This window comes from Musa acuminata, chromosome BXJ2-8 (genome assembly GCF_036884655.1).
Source record: "Musa acuminata AAA Group cultivar baxijiao chromosome BXJ2-8, Cavendish_Baxijiao_AAA, whole genome shotgun sequence".
Lineage (NCBI taxonomy): Eukaryota > Viridiplantae > Streptophyta > Magnoliopsida > Zingiberales > Musaceae > Musa > Musa acuminata.
Genome location: NC_088345.1, coordinates 22805314 through 22822761, shown reverse-complemented (window position 1 = coordinate 22822761; position 17448 = coordinate 22805314). Strand labels below are relative to the sequence as shown.

Here is a 17448-nt window from a genome sequence, read left to right as displayed (position 1 = left end):
CATCATGCTTGCTTATGCTCTGCAAGGTGGACCAGCGGCATTTTTTTTAATTTTTCTCTTGAATCTGGGAATCACGTTAGGAGTAAGCAATAATAGCCAGATTGTGCCACATGCCCAAATGATGGTTCATAAACGTATAAACCAACAAGCTATGGTTATTAATTTAGAAACTGTTGTCGGTGGTAGCATGATTTACCAAGTCCATCAAGCTGAAGCTTTTTCGCTGTGACGTCTGAGCTCACGTTCAGTGATATTAGAACTGCCGTGACTTATAAAAGCACAACCTAATAATAAAGAAACCAGGATAGGTGTGGTCTTCATCTGAGGCCACAGAGTCGTAAGATATTTTGGTGTACTACTGTTTGGTGAAGCCTTTATCACAAGAAAAAATCCACTTAAGTTGGTTGGATGTGTAGATATTCTTCCATGATGACCCCACGTCATCTGATCCCGAGTCATCCAGCCGTCTGATGAGATAAAGATTGGGAGATATTTGATCGCTACCCATGAGCTGCAGCACAAAAGTTAGTCACGGGACAAATAGGACATCGGAACGGCATGCCTCCTCAGTTCTCCCTTCCCCATATCGCCATTCCCCCTCCCTTCTCCTCGCTATAAATCCAGTGATTGAGCAAAACCAAACTCATCAAAGCTGCTTCTTCCTTTCTGTCTGCATCGACATATAGTGAGAGTGCGAGAAATAGAGAGATCAGAATGGGTGGAAGGGGGACGGACAAGTCAGTGATGAAGCTTGCCGTTCTTTTCTTCAATTCCTTTCTCGCACTCCTGCTGTCGACTACTCCCGTCAACGCACTCAAGATCGGCGTCCAATCCGTCAACGTCGGCATCTCTGCGGTCTGCAATCTCAAATATATACCACCGCTTTTTCTACTTGCTCCTCAGCGTGTCCGATGTCGCTGTTGCTTTCAACTACTTGTACTCAATTGGAACGCTATTTTTTCCACAGAGCAAGCAGCAATGCAGCAGAAAGTGCGAGTCTCAACACTGCAATGGTAAGACATATTCTGTCGTGTTGGATTCAGGATTGGACCGAGTGTTTCTGTTGGCTTTGCTTATGGTGATTGGGTTGCACAGTTCCTCCTTTCTTAAGATACGGAAAGTACTGTGGTATTCTGTACACTGGCTGCTCAGGGGAGAAGCCCTGCGACGCACTCGACGCCTGCTGCATGGTCCATGATGCCTGTGTTCAATCCAGAAACAGTATGTGCACTCTTCTCTCTTCTCATCTCCTCTCTTCTCCTTTGGAGCCTTATTACTGCCATTTCTTTGTGTCAGTACCATGTTCTGATCCATGTTAATGAATTGATGGATACAGATGACTACTTGAGCCAGGAGTGCAACCAGAACTTACTCAACTGCATTTCCCGGGTGAGGGAATCCGGAAAGGGTTCGTTCAAGGGGAACAAGTGCATGGTGGAGGTAGTGGTGGACGTGATCAGCCTGGTAATGGAGGCGGCCCTGTTGGCCGGGAGGGTTCTTCACAAGCCGTAGAAGAAGATATATGAAGAGAGACGATCCACGGCATTGTGGGCCTCTCTAAATAGGTTGCAACACCACGGCAATTGCTATTCGTCTTGTTGGTGATTGAAGATTCACACACTGTTTGGTGGTCTCGTCGTCTATTTACCTTTGTTTTGGGTGTACATGTCTCTGATGAACTCACTTGGTTTCATCTGGAATAGTTCATAAGAATGCACAAGAATGTTGATTTTGGACTCTTTCACTCGGCTAGTGCCTTCATGAGTGACCTCAAGAGTTTTTCAAATATCAAAAGCTGAATCACAATTTGACGATTAAATTCATTTTTGTCAAGTGCACAATATAAGACATTCATAGCCTTTGCATTTAGAGAAAATATCTTCTTCTCCAAATCATTCCAATGGTTCATTGGAAGAGAAGACATTTCAAATCCATTTTCGACTATATGCTATAAATTCAAATCCAAATAAAGTAAGAAAACTCTTATTCAAGTTTTCCAATAAGTGTAGTTCATCCCATTGAAAAAGAGAGAACGAATAAGAGAGTAACCCTCTTAAAAGCCGAAAAGAGTCATTTCTAATTGGGTGTTAAACCAAAGTAGAAAATCATGGCTCTAATACGAATTATTAGGATTGGAGTGGCACTAAGAGGGGGGGGGGTTGAATTAGTGCAACAGATTAAAACTTGTAAGCTTGAAAATAATTTCGTAAATACGTAGAGATTTTGATTCGACAAATAATTACTTGGTAAAAGTAGCTCGAGTAAAGTAATAAGATGAAAACCAAAAGCTTCCTGCTATGTAAATAAAGGTTTCAAAAAGTTAAACACTCACACATTCAAGGAACACAATAATTTAAAGTGGTTCGATCAAATGACCTACATCCACTTGTGAAGCCTTCTTCGATGAGGCTCCCAACTTTCACTAGTAAATCACTTTGAAAGGGAAGAACCAAATACCCCTCTTACAACCTTTTTCCAAGTGATTCACACTCTTACATATTTTTCAAAGAGAAAGAGAGAGGTGAACACTTAAGCTATTGAAAACAAGACTTTTGCTAAAACTTTTATCAATTTCTAACTTCTCAAAAGGTTGTATTCTCTGCTGAGATTTGAGAGGTATTTATAAGCCCCAAGAGGATTCAAATTTGGGCTCCAAATTTGAATTGCTTTTAGGATTTTTGGTGCTGGCGGGGCCACCGCCTGTCAGTGTCTGAAATTAACAGTGTACCGGAGGTGCCACCGCCTAGTCCAACGGTGCGACCACTAGACCTCTAAGGTGCTGGGCGGTGCCACCGCCCAATCCAACAGTTTGCTAGCGATGCCACCGTCGGAACTCTCGGGTTCTAGGCGGTGCCACTACCTAGACTATTTTAACTCACTGGTTGGGCTCCAAACTTGGCTCAAACTAGTCCAAACTTGGGCCCAATTAGCTGTTAGAACCCGTGCATATAATAAACTTAGAGTTGATTTGTTTAGGGGATCGACCTCCTTGGAACTCTATAGGGGTTCCTCCCTCCAAGTTGCTGCTCAAAGGCTGCAGAAAAGATTCATCTATTGCTTATGAAAAGAGGAGGAATACATGACTATTTATAGGGCTTCTAAACCCTAACTCCTAATAGGACTTATACTCAAGACTCCTATTCCTTAACAACTCCTAATTCTTCTCTAAGAAACAACCTCCCAACCTTAGCCGACCTCTTCACCTTGTTAGAACCTTTGCAGATTCTAAACTTGGGGTTGATCTCTTTAGGGGATCGGCCTCCTTGGAACTCTATAGGGGTTCCTCCCTCCAAGTTGCTGCTCAAAGGCTGCAGAAAAGATTCATCTATTGCTTATGAAAAGAGGAGGAATACATGACTATTTATAGGGCTTCTAAACCCTAACTCCTAATAGGACTCATACTCAAGACTCCTACTTCTAACCAACTCCTAATATGACTCATACTCAAGACTCCTATTCCTTAACAACTCCTAATTCTTCTCTAAGAAACAACCTCCTAACCCTAGCCGACCTCTTCACCTTGTTAGAACCTTTGCAGATTCTAAACTTGGGGTTGATCTCTTTAGGGGATCGGCCTCCTTGGAACTCTATAGGGGTTCCTCCCTCCAAGTTGCCCCTCCAAGTTGCTGCTCAAAGGCTGCAGAAAAGATTCATCTATTGCTTATGAAAAGAGAAGGAATACATGACTATTTATAGGGCTTCTAAACCCTAACTCCTAATAGGACTCCTACTTAAGACTCTTACTTCTAACCAACTCCTAATATGACTCCTAGTCAAGACTCTTATTCCCTTACAACTCCTAATTCTTCTCTAAGAAAACACCTCCTACATGAATGCCCCTCTCAATTAGGACTCTCCTAGCTAGAGTCTTAACAGAATGTCCCTCTCAATTATAACTCTCCTAGCTAGAGTCCTAACAGTTTTACATGAATGTCCCTCTCAATTAGGACTCTCCAAGCTAGAGTCCTAACAGACCCGCCATCTTCAAATCAATATTGTCCTTGAGGCTGATGATTCGTGAATTTTGGAAATTTGATCTTTAAGTCGTCATAGTTCTCCCAAGTGGCATCATCTATTGGTAGGTTCGTCCACTATATTAGCACTTCATTAGTGGGTCGTCGTCGTCGAGTCACGATCCGTCGATCAATAATGGCACTTGGCTGGGTCCGGAGTTCTCTTTTGGTAGTCATATTTAGTGGGTGGCTTTGGGCTATCTCCAAGCACCTATTTAAAACTTCCGTCTAGCTGTTGGTTTATGGGTGATATGTCATACTCCTTTCTAATTTAGTACCCTGTATATGGAATAACTTTGTACAAAATCTGCTCTTGAAATTGCAAGTAGAATTTGTCACAAGCACAATGCGTCCCTTATAGCATAATTCTTTTGAGTCCCGATTGTAATGAGCCACGGAGCTTGGTGCTTCCTCTAATTTTTTTTGTATCTTACTGGTCTCCGAATCTTCCTGCCATTCCATCTTAATATCCTCAAGGAAGTCGCTGGTTGGAAGTAAAATGACCGAAAATTCAGCTTGCTCAAGTAGCTGCGAAAGCGCATCTGCAACAATATTCTCTTTCCACCTTTTGTAAGTTATTTCATAATCAAATCTAAGAAGTTTTGTTACCCATTTTTGTTGCTCAGGGGATGATATCTTTTGCTCCAAAAAGTACTTGAGGCTTTTATGGTCGGTTTTAATTTGAAATCGTCGACCAATCAAGTAGGGTCTCCACCGCGTTGCTGCGCGCACAATGGTGAGCATCTCCTTATCATATGTTGACTTATTTTGATAGGAGGGAGATAATGCCTTGCTAGTGTATGCGAGTGGTCGACCATCTTGCATGAGAATGGCTCCAATTCTGACTCCAGATGTGTAGGCCTCAATAATGAAGGGTCGGTTGAAATATGGTAGTGTTAGCACCGGCGTCGTCGTCATGGCTGCCTTAAGTTTGTCGAAGGTAGTGGAGGCTTTGTCCAACCATTGGAGGACATCTTTTTTCAGTAAGGAAGTAAGTGGTATACTGATCTTTCCATAGTTTTTCACGAACTTGCGGTAGTAGCCTGTTAAACCCAGAAAGCCATATAGCAATTTTATGTTTCTCGAGGTCGGCCAGTTTTGCATTGCTCCAATTTTGAAGGGATCCACCGTCACACCTTCCTTTGATATGATATGCCCAAGATATCCCACCTTTTGTTGAAGAAAGTAAAAATTTCTAGTGGTCGTTGTGTGTTTGAAAGGCGGTTTTCAGTATGACTTCTTCGTACACTCGTATTTTTGTGAAGATTTGTGCTCCCTTTCATATAGCAATTCATCTAGTACTGGAATAGGGTATTTATCCTTGATGGTTATGCCATTGAGAGCTCGGTAATCAATGCATATTCGCCATGTTCCGTCCTTCTTGTGTACAAGTAGCACCGGTGAAGAGTAGAGGTTGCAACTCGGCCGAATAACTCCTGTTTCGAGCATCTCTTTTATAATCCTTTCTATTTCATCCTTCTGGAGATGTAGATATTGATATGGCCAAGTATTTGTTGAAGATTTTCCTAGAAGAATCGTTATACAATGATCATGCCGACGGGTGAGAGGTAGGTTGCACAATTCGTCAAATATATTTGAAAATTCAGCAAGCAAAGGAAGTAGATTTGGATCTTCAAATTCTATCGGCTCTTCCTTAGTTTGCTGCTCAAGTTGTACCAAAAAGCCGCTGCATACTTTATGCAAAACATTCTCCATTTATTGTGTGCAAATCATTGTTATGTCGCCCCCACGTTTCCCGTGCAATGTCACATGTTTCTCCTTATTGTAAAATTTCATAATTAGTTTCATAAAATTTCAGAAAATATCACGTAATGTCGTCAACCATTTAATTCTGAGCATGGCCTCATGATTGTTAAGAGTGAGAAGGAAGAAATCTGCAATTATCTCTTGGTCCTTCAGCAATAGTTTCTCCTGCGGGCGCTTACGATCACAATTCAAAATCCGTCTGTCGATGACCTTAACATCAAACCTGTAGCGATTCTCGATAGGTAATGCTATCCGAACAACAAGCTTACTATTTAGGAAGTTAGTAGTACTGCCCATGTCGATGAGAACAGTGATCGGTTGTTGTTTGAGAAGGCCTCCAACTTTTATCGTTTGCAGGTTTGAGTAGCTGGCTAGTACGTGTACTGTAACGTCAGTCGGTTGTGGCTCTTCTTCCGCATCTTCTTCTTCATGTTCAAGGCTCTCTTTTGGGTGTTCAATGACCTCTTCTTCTATCGGTTCAATCATAAGAAGTCCTTTACTACAGCGATGCTCACGGCTCCACGGCTCGTCACAATGCCAACATAACCCCTTCGCATATCGCTCCCGAAGCTCTTCCCTTGTTAACCTCTTTGGTGTAGGGACTTGCTCAATAGTAGGGGGGGCTGAGGGCTTCAATATTATTGGTTGAGGAGTGACCCTAGTCCTCCGAGCTTCATGGTTCAATTGCTCCTCTTGATGTCGTGCGAAAGAGATGGCTGCCATAAGCGTATATGGTTGTCACGCTTTAACTTCTCCTTGGATCTCCGGCTTCAAGCCCTCAATGAAGGTCCTCAATAGCTATTTTTGAGACCAATCACGAGTTTGATTAGATAACCTTTCAAACCTGGTTTGGTACTCCTGAATGGTAGAGGTTTGTCGGATCTTTGCTAGTTGTCTGTCAATATTCTCATAATCGGTTGGTTTGAAGCGGATCAGCAGTCCTTCTTTGAATTATCGCCATGAAATGACTCCATAAGTATGTTCAAACCAGTCAAACCATTGTATAGCATCCCCTTCAAGATGTATGGATAGTTGGGTTCAGTCATAGAGCCTCCCCTCCCTTAGAACTCATCTCTTCGAGCCTAGTGTGATTAGGCAAAGCTCTCTCTGTGATATGATTTTTTTGGGCTTAGTGGTCGGCCCAATCTGAGTTCGGTAAAGAGCGTCTGAATCTTATCCTCCATTCATGCCTCCAAAGCTTCGAATTTAGCATTGATTGCCTCCTTAGATGCCATAGTATATGCCTCCAAATCTATGATGTTAAGATCTCTCATTTGCTGTTGGGTTAAAGGCATGTATAGGTTGAGAGAAGTGATGGTCGAAAGGGTTGGTGGATTAGTGGATGTAGGCTGCGGTTTAGGCTTATTTTGTGGCTGTTTTGGGTGCAGTTTGAGGGTATGGTTTGGTAGAGTTTTAGGGCTGTGGATGAAAGTTTTGGATCTGTGGTAGATGGTAGCAAAGGTTTGATAGAAATCCTTGAAAGTTGCAGCAAGTATATGCTGTCTTGTAAGAGTAGAATTGTCGTCGAAGAAACAACGGTTTCTTGTCGTAATTTCCACCAAAAACTTGAGAGAATTGAGGAGGGAATTGATATCAAAATTAAATTTTATATGACACAAGGATATCTAATTTAATCAAGAAAATTTCGACAGTATAACAGTAAGGAAATTGGTGCAAGTTGCGATTGCAGAATTCTCGTCGAGAAATTTCAACGGGTTACGACGAAAATTTGCAGCAACATAAAATCGTTTTTAGAGATGAATTTCTTAATAGATCAATCTTAGATGGAAGTCAAGATGATCTATGAAGTGTATAAGAAATTTCATTCAAAAAAGATTGCAAATAGATGGGTTAAGGCAACAATATGCAGCTGAAATTTTCTACAGTATAGATTTTCAAGTGCAGCAGATTGGACATAAAAGATTAGTAGTTTATATTGAGAATTTTTCGATGAAACCAAAGGGAAATCTACTGTTAGGAAGTGTCAAAGATGTCATAAAAATTTCGTAAAAATTTGGATAGAAAAAGCACAGTAACAAGATCAAACAGATGGTGCTATGCGGCTTGAATTCTGCAATTCAAGTGCAGCAGATTGGACATAAAAGATCAGTAGTTTATATTGAGAATTTTTTGATGAAACCAAAGGGAAATCTACTGTTAGGAAGTGTCAAAGATGTCATAAAAATTTCGTGGAAATTTGGATAGAAAAAGCATAGTAGCAAGATCAAACAGATGGTGTTATGCGGCTAGAATTCTGCAATGTATCTTTCGTCGTAGAGATGAAAACTTTATGACGAAAAGTTTATGCAGCAATATAGGAACAATTTTTTTTTTTTTTTAATTTTCGAATAAGGATAACTAAATTGCAGCAGTAGTAAGGTAGGAAACCAGAACCTGTTGCAATTCACGGGAAGATCAAAGGATGATCCGCGGTGGTGGAGATGATGGCGAAATTTGGTGACGATCTTTTAAGCAATTGTGAGAATTGCTTTGGATGGTTGTGGAGGGTTGATGGATGGCTATGGAAGGGCAGTGAGACGCCAAGAACGCTGCTCTGATACCAGGTGTTAGAACCCTTGCAGATTCTAAACTTGGGGTTGATCTCTTTAGGGGATCGGCCTCCTTGGAACTCTATAGGGGTTCCTCCCTCCAAGTTGCTGCTCAAAGGCTGCAGAAAAGATTCATCTATTGCTTATGAAAAGAGAAGAAATACATGGCTATTTATAGGGATTCTAAACCCTAACTCCTAATAGGACTCCTACTTAAGACTCTTACTTCTAACCAACTCCTAATAGGACTCCTAGTCAAGACTTATATTCCTTTACAACTCCTAATTCTTCTCTAAGAAAACACCTCCTACATGAATGCCCCTCTCAATTAGGACTCTCCTAGCTAGAGTCTTAACAGAATGTCCCTCTCAATTAGGACCCTCCTAGCTAGAGTCCTAACAGTTTTACATGAATGTCCCTCTTAATTAGGACTCTCCAAGCTAGAGTCCTAACACACCTCTTTAATAGGGGTCGGCTTAGGTAGGTTTTACATGAATGTCCCATTCAATTAGGACTCTCCAAGCTAGAGTCCTAACAGACCCGTCCTCTTCAAATCAGCCTTGTCCTCGAGGCTGATGATTCATGAATTCTGAGAATTTGATCTTCAAGTCGTCATAGTTCTCCTAAGTGGCATCTTCTATTGGTAGGTTTGCCCACTGTATTAGCACTTCATTAGTGGGTTATCATCGTTGAGTCACAATCCGTTAATCAATAATGGCACTTGGCTGGGTCTGGAGTTCTCTTTGGGTAGTCATATTTGGTGGGTGGCTTTAGGCTGTCTCCAAGCACCTATATACAACTTCCGTCTGCTGTTGGTTTGTGAGTGATATGCCATACTCCTTTTTAATTTAGTACCCTGCATATAGAATAACTTTATCAAAATCTGCTCTTGAAGATGCAAGTAGAATTTGTCACAAGCATAATGCGTCTCTTATAGTATAATTCTTTTGAGTCCCGATTATAATGAGCCACGAGGCTTGATGTTTCCTCTAATTTTTTTATGATCTTACTGGTCTTTGAATCTTCCTACCATTCCATCTTAATATCCTCAAGGATGTCACTGGTCGGGAGTGAAACAGCCAAAAATTCAACTTGCTCAAGTAGTCGTGAAAGCGCATCTGCAACAACATTCTCTTTCCCCTTTTTGTAAGTTATTTTATAATCAAATCCAAGAAGTTTTGTTACCCATTTTTGCTGCTCAGGAGATGATATCATTTGCTCTAAAAAGTACTTGAGGCCTTTATGGTCGGTTTTAATTTGAAATCGTCGACCGATCAAGTAGGGTCTCTACCTCATTGTTGTGTGCATAATGGCGAGTATCTCCTTATCATATGTTGACATATTTTGAAAGGAGGGAGATGATGCCTTACTAGTGTATATGAATGGTCGACCATCTTGCATGAGAATGACTCCAATTTCGACTCCAAATGCATTGGCCTCAATAATGAAGGGTCGGTTGAAATTTGGTAGTGGTAGCCCCAGCATCATCGTCATGGCTGCCTTATGTTTGTCGAAGGTAGCATAGGCTCTGTCCGACCATTGGAAGACATCTTTTTTTAGTAGAGAAGTAAGTGGTGCACTAATCTTTTCATAGTTTTTCACGAACTTGCGATAGTATCCTGTTAAACCCAAAAGGCCATGTAGCAATTTTATGTTCCTCGGGGTCGGTCAGTTTTGCATTGCGCTAATTTTGAAGGGGTCCACTACCACACCTTCCTATGATATGATATTCCTAAGATATTCCACCTTCTGTTGAAGAAAGTAAAAATTTGTAGTGGTTGTTGTGTGTTCAAAAGGTGGTTTTCGGTATGTCTTCTTTGCACACTCATATTTGATGATACCCAGATCAAAGGTCCAGCTTTGTGAAGATTTGTGCTCCCTTTCATCTAGCAATTCATCTACTATTGGAATAGGATATTTATCCTTGACGGTTATGCCATTGAGAGCTCGGTAATCAATACATGTAATATCCCTCACTTTTGAAAATTATTAATAAGAAACTATATGTAAATTTGAGGACCTATATGTAAATATAAAAATTTCAAGGACTAAACTGCTAAGTTGCAAAATGAAAAGAAAATAAAGAAAATCGAAAATTTCGGTTTTATCCCACCGCCTCCCACGCACTCTCTGTTTCTTCGAGAAATAGAGAGGAGCGGTGGGGCATGAGGAGAGAAGAAAGAAGAAGAAGAGGGAAAAGAAGAGAGGAGGAAGAGGGAGAAGAGAAGAAAAGAAGAAGAAGAAGAAGAGAGGGAAGATGGAGAGGAGAGGGAGAGGCAGCAGCAGCAGCTAGGGCTGATGCACCTCTGTTTCCCATAGGTGGAAATAGAGGAGAGTATGTGTGGGGCGTTGGGGAGGAGAAGAGAAGAAGAAGAAGAAGAAGAAGAAGAAGAGAGGAGGATAGCTGCAGCGAGGAGGTGTGTGGCGTTGGGGAGGAAAAGGGAAGAGGAGAAGAAGAGAAGGAGAAGAAGAGGGAAAAGAGAGGGAAGAGGGAGAGGAGCGAGAGGTGGTAGCAGCTAGGGATGCAGCACCAGGTGTGGGGCATTCGAAGAGGAGAGGAAGGAGAAGAGGAAGAGAAGAAGAAGAGGAAGTAGGAGAAGAGGTTGTGATACCTCTGTTTCCTGTAGAGGAAACAGAGGAGTGGGTGTGTGTGACGCCGGGGAGGAGGAGGGAAGAAGAAGAGGAGAAGAAGAGAAGGGGAAGGAGGAGCTGCGGCTGCGGCGGTGGCAGCTGCAGCTGGAAGAGAAGGAGAGGAAGAAAAGAAGGTGAGGAAGAAGAGAAGAAGAAGAAAGGAAGGAGAAGGAAGAGGAGAAGGAAAAGAAGCAGCTGCGGCTGCGGCTGTGGCAGCTGCAGCTGTGGCAGGGAAAGAAAAAGAGGAAGGAAGAAGGGAAGGAGAGGAAGATAAACAGGGGAGGAAGAAGAGGCTGCGGCCGTGGCTGAGGCTGCGACTGCAGCAGTGCAGCTGGGAAAGAAGAGAAGGAAAGGAAGAAGAAGAGAAAGAGGAGGAGAGGAAGAAGAGAGGAAGAGGAGAAGGGGTGGCAGCTGCGGCAGTGGCAGCTGCAGTTGGAAGAGAAGGAGAGGAAATAGAGTAGTGGAGGAAGAAGAGGCTACGGTTGTGGTGGTTGCGGCCATGGTTGCGACTGCGACTGCGACTGCGACTGCGGTAGTTGCAGCTGGGAAAGAAAAGAAAGGAAAGGGGGAAAAAGGGGCTGCGGACGGGATTGCGGCCGTAGCGGCAGCGACTGCGTATGCAGCAGTTATTGTCTGCGAGAGAAGGGAGGAAGGAAGGTAGTGCGGTGGAAGGGGCTGCGATTGTGGCAGCGGTAGCGGCGGCGGCTGTGACAGCTGCGTTTGGGAAAGAAAAAGAAGGAATGAGAGTAAGAGAGAGCAGGTGACTGTGCCTCGATGTTCGACACGTGGTGTAGTTGTGAAGAAAGGAAGAAAACGGGAGCACAAAATGAAACAGAGTGAGGACACGGAGGAAAAGTAGAAGGATTTGGGCTAGCACCTTCTTTGGATCTTCGGATCGAAATCCTTGAAAGGCAAGTTCCCTGATCGTTTCTCCTATAATTGCTTTGATATTTCTTATTGCAAGTTCCCGATTCGTTCCTCCTGTAATTGTTCTAATCTTTCCTATTGCAAGTATCCTGATCTTTCCTTACTGTAATTTGATCTCTACATTTGATTTAAATATGTGGAACTTGAATTGTTCTAGCCTTACATTTGATATATCTCTTGTTTAGACATATCGATCCGAATTTGTGCAACTTCTGAGATTCTGACCTTTCGTCCTTGTTATGATTATAACTTCATGTATTGACCTCTGATTTGGACAAAACATATTTGATCAGAATATAGACTCATAAACCTTTGTTTTGATAGCTTATTTTAAGAATTCGGAGTAAGTTTGTCTGCCCAAACATCTGTTTCAAATGAGTCTACTGATTTTGCGAAATAGGGATCGTAATTTCTGACCTTTTGATACTGAATTGCTTATAAGTCCCTGTTGCAAATGTTGAATTATTCAAAGCTTATTTCATTGGAAACTAGACTCGTAGATCTTTCTTTTGATATATGGATTGAAAGATTTGGAATCCAAACACCTGCCCAGTTATCTGTTGAATCTGACATTATGAATTCTGCCAAACAGAGATTTTGTTCTACGACCCTTGTTTACCAAATTATTTGTAACTCTCTCTATTGGACAGTTCAATTCATATGAAGCATGTCTTATCTGAAAGTATAATCCAATGATATATTTCTGAGTAAATTGGAGCACGATTGATAGTTTGAATCATTTGTTCAATGTGGCTCTTGTATTCTGCCAGAAATCGAGCTTTGGTCGATTTCTAAAATTCTGGTTTCATTCCTTTAGAAATTGATATCCTTTAGCTTTCTTATTCAATTGAGCTTTATAATACTGCTTTGAATTCTTGTATGCTCTTGTCCTTAAAATTATTTGCATTCTTGAAAACTATTGTGTAACGTTTAAGCTATATCGTATTGACTCCTATAGGCACATGTATAACTCATTGTTCTGCATTTGCTTTCGATGTGTGCCTATTCTAGTTTCATTCCTTTGGATATCGAATTCATCTAACCTTCTTATTTGAATTGAGTTATATATGATTGTTTGGAATCCGTGTATACTCTTGCTTTCATTTCATTCCAAATCTGAATACATTTGTGAGAGATTTGTTCCTTGCATCATATTGTCTTGAAAAGGCACATGTACGTTTTGTTGTTCCGCGTGTGCTTCCGATATATGCTACTTATTGTTAAAACTGCCCTCTTGTACTCTGGTGTGTGGGATTGTCTAGACCTTTGCCAGAAATGGTAAAGGGTATGCGCTTATTACCCGCTCTGTGGGGTCCCGCTCTGTGGGATATTCTGGACCTTTGCCAGAAATGGTAAAGGGTATGTGCTTAGAGCCTGCGATGCTCTACCGGCCCCCTCTTACTTCATCTAGACGTGGGTGGATGGAGCTCCCAGACGTGGGAGACTTTTGTCAGGTGGTCATTCAGAAATGGATGAATCACATTCTGATTGAGATCCCACTACACCTTCTATATGTTTGATATGACATCCAGAGTTTTGGTGAGTTGTTTATGTTCATGCTCTGGATAAGAATGATATGATTGCAATGTCAAGGATGACGTTTGAGCTTCTGTACGGTATTTGTTTTTGATATGCTCTGAAATGCTTCATTCGCTGATGATTTTTGCTTCGAAATGTTCCATATGCCGTTGATATGCTTCGGAACATTTTATATGCCATTGATAAGCTCCGATATGTTCCATTTGTATTGATATGCTTCGAAATGTACCATTTGCCATTGATATGCTCCGGAACATCTTGTACGCTATTGATATGCTCCAATTACTCTGTGCTCCATTTGCTATGAACTAATATGTTCTGAAATGTCCTATCTGCCATTGATATGCTTCAATTATTCTGTGCTCCATTTGCTATTAACTGATATGTTTTGAAATGTCCTATTTGCCATTGATATGCTCCAATTACTCTGTGCTCCATTTGCTATGAATTGATATGTTCTGAAATGTCCTATCTGCCATTGATATGCTCCAATTACTCTGTGCTCCATTTGTTATGAATCAAATATGTCCTTAATGACATGATACATATGATTTTGTATCTAATGAGATGGTATCCTTGAGAATTCTTGTATTCTGCCTTACATTATGATACCTTACTCGTTTGAAACCGTTCATTTTGTTCTGAATATGTTTTGTCACTTGCTGAGCCGTTTTTGGCTCACTCCATTGTTATATAAATCTTTAAGGTCAACATGTCACTCTTCGGGATGTTTGATTTGGGCTGAGGCAGTGGATAGCTATTCAGAATTATGGGCAAATCTTGTTGGTTGTTATGTTATTGTTGTATAAGCTTACTTTGTATGTAATGAAATGTTGTTGATGAATCGAAATGGATATACTGTGTAAAAGTGTGAGAAGATCTCTCTTATTTGGAATTTCGAAATGTTAAGCCTAATTTATGATGATATGAACTTGTGGTGAATAGTTGGCGTTCTGATTGTATAATTTATTTAGCTTGTGGATTTATAAGTGTTGTTCATGTTTGTCAAGTTGGCTTGGGTTGCCATAAATGTGAATTATCGAGTGATGTGATATATGATTATAAACTGCACAGGTTTTATATATGTGAATTTGATAGAATGTTTTTCAGTATCCTCAAATGTTAGTTTAGATTATGGATTGGTCTGTGATGAAAATTTTAAAAATCATGGATATTTTGAGGGGCGTGACAGAGGAATAGCAAATGTCACAACCCGGGACTGATGAGTTAACTAGCCAATAACTCCATTTTGGTCCTCAACGACGGACCAAAATGCTTAAGCGGGAAGTTACGTAGTACACTCATCAGGCCCTTATAATCTAATCACACACATTCCCCACTTCCGATGTGGGACTAATGGGATATTACACTATCCCCAACTCAATTAGCTTGGCGTCCTCGTCAAGGTCGAACATAACCCAGATCGAACCCTAGCATAGTGCATGTGAGGTTTAACTCAGTGGTGGCTCCACGCCGTGATGAGTTTTCGACTCCATCCATGGGTAGCCCTTTCCTACTCGAGCCTTCTTACCCTGCCCAAATGCTAGGTCGGCTCTGATACCAAATGTCACGACCCAGGACTGATGAGTTAACTGGCCAATAACTCCATTTTGGTCCTCAACGGCGGACCAAAATGCTTAAGCGGGAAGTTTCATAGTACACTCATTAGGCCCTTATAAGCTAATCACACACATTCCCCACTTCCGATGTGGGACTAATGGGATATTACAATACACAATCGCCATGTTCCATCCTTCTTTCTTACGAGGAGCACTAGTGAAGAGTAGGGGCTGTAACTTGGCCGAATAACTCTTGTTTCGAGCATTTCTTTTATAATTCTTTCTATTTCATCCTTCTAGAGATTTAGATATTGATATGACTGAGTATTTGATAGAGATTTGCCTAGAAAAATCTTTATACAATGATCATGCCGATGGGTAAGAGGCAGGTTGCGCGGTTCGTCAAATATATCTGAAAATTCAGCAAGCAAAGGAAGTAGATTTAGATTATCAAATTTTGTTTGCTCTCTCTTAGTTTGCTGCTCAAGTTGTATCAAAAAATCACTACATACTTTATGCAAAACCTTCTCCATTTGTTGTGTGCAAATCGTCATTACGTCGCCCCCACATTTCCTATGCAGTATCACCTATTTCCCCTTATTGTAAAATTTCATAACTAGTTTCATAAAATTTCAGGAAACATCACCTAATGTCATCAATAATTCAATTCTGAGTATGGCCTCATATCATCAAGAGGGAGGAGGAAGAAATATATAATTATCTCTTGGTCCTGCAACAACAGTTTCCCTCACGGGCGCCTACGATCATACTTTAAAATCCATCCGTCGGTGACCTTAACGTCAAACCTACTACAATTCTTGATAGGTAAGGTCATCCGGACAGCAACCTTACTATTTAGGAAGTTATTAGTACTGCTCGTGTCGATGAGAATAATGATCAGTTGTTGTTTGAGAAGGCCTCCAACTTTCATCATTTGTGGGTTTGAGTAGCCGGCTAATGCATGTACCGTAACTTCGGTCGGTTGTGGCTCTTCTTTTGTATCTTCCTTTTTATGTTCATTGCCCTCTTTTGGATATTCAATGACCTCTTCTTCTACTAGTTCAATCATAAGAAGTCTCCCTTTACTACAGCGATGCTCACGGCTCTATGTCTCGTCACAATGCCAACATAACCCCTTCGCATATCGCTCCCGAAGCTCTTCTCTTATCAACATATTTAGTGTAGGGACTTGGTCGATCATAGGGGGGGGCTAAGGGCTTCAGTATTGCTGGTCAAGGAGCGACCCTAGTCCTTTGAGCTTCATGGTTCAATTGCTCCTCTTGATGTCGTGCGAAAGAGATGGCTGCCATAAGCGTGTACGATTGTCGTGCTTTAACTTCTCCCTGGATCTCCAACTTCAAGCCCTCAATAAAAGTTCCCAATAGCTGTTTTTGAGACCAATCATGAGTTTGATCAAATAACCTTTCAAACCTGGTTTGGCACTCCTGAATAGTGGAGGTTTGTCGGATCTTTGTTAGTTGTTCGTCAATATTCTCGTAATCGGTTGGTTTGAAGTGGATCAGTAGTCCTTCTTTGAATTGTCACCATGAAAGGACTCCATAAGTATGTTCAAACTAGTCAAACCACTGTATAGCATCCCCTTCAAGATGTATGGCTACAATTTCACTATAGATGCGTCTACGGTTTTGTGGTACCAAAAATATCGCTCCGCGCACGAGATCCAACCAATCGGGTCTTCTTCTTCTCATCTAGGGAAGTCCACTCTCATGCGTGGATAGTTGGAGTCGGTAATAAAGCTTCCCCTCTCTTGGAAGTCATATCTTTGGGCTTAGTGCGATTGGTTAGAGCTCTCTCCTTGATGTGATTTCTTTGGGTTTGGTGGTCGGTCCAAACTGAGTTTGGTAAAGAGAGTCCGAATCTTATCCTCCATTCAGGCTTCGAAAGCTTCAAATTTAGCTTTGATTACCTCCTCAGATGCCATAGTATATGCCTTCAAATCTGTGATGTTAAGATCTCTCTTTTGTTATCGGGTTAAAGGCATGTATAGGTTGAGAGAAGTGATGGTCGAAAGGGTTGGTGGATTGGTGGATATAGGCTATAGTTTAGGCTTATTTTGTGACTGTTTTGGGTGCAGTTTGAGGGTGTAGTTTGGTGGAGTTTTAGGGCTATGGATGAAAGTTTTGGATCTATAGTAGATGACAGCAAAGGTTTGATAGAAATCAGTGGAAGTTGCAGCAAGTATGTGCTGTCTTGTAAGAGCAAAATTGTCATCGAAGAAACAATAGTTTCTTGATAAAATTTCTACCAAAAACTTGAAAGAATTGAGGAGAAAATTGACATAAAAATCACAGTTTATATGACAGTAAGGATGTCTAATTTAATCAAGAAGATTTTGGCAGTATAACAGCAAGGAAATTGGTGTAAGTTACGATAGCAGAATTCTCATCGAAAAATTTCAAAGGATTACGACAAAAATTTACAGCAACACAAAATCATTTTTAG

General features: G+C 41.2%; 1 protein-coding gene across 1 annotated transcript; it reads left to right on the top strand.

Annotated features, from left to right (window-relative positions):
- The first annotated feature begins 543 nt into the window (after positions 1-543).
- On the top strand, positions 544-1744 carry LOC103973318 (phospholipase A2-alpha). Its single transcript, XM_009387848.3, has 4 exons — positions 544-855; positions 968-1013; positions 1096-1221; positions 1337-1744. Exons 1-4 carry the CDS (start codon positions 715-717, stop codon positions 1510-1512), a joined length of 489 nt encoding a protein of 162 aa, XP_009386123.2. The 5' UTR covers positions 544-714; the 3' UTR covers positions 1513-1744.
- The last annotated feature ends 15704 nt before the right edge of the window (positions 1745-17448 follow it).

Excerpts from the sequence above, each read along its gene's own strand:
- LOC103973318 (XM_009387848.3), top strand. The coding sequence starts at position 715 with ATGGGTGGAAGGGGGACGGACAAGTCAGTGATGAAGCTTGCCGTTCTT. Across the intron at positions 856-967 it reads TCAACGTCGGCATCTCTGCG|AGCAAGCAGCAATGCAGCAG; the intron begins GTCTGCAATCTC and ends TTTTTTCCACAG. Across the intron at positions 1,222-1,336 it reads CTGTGTTCAATCCAGAAACA|ATGACTACTTGAGCCAGGAG; the intron begins GTATGTGCACTC and ends TGATGGATACAG.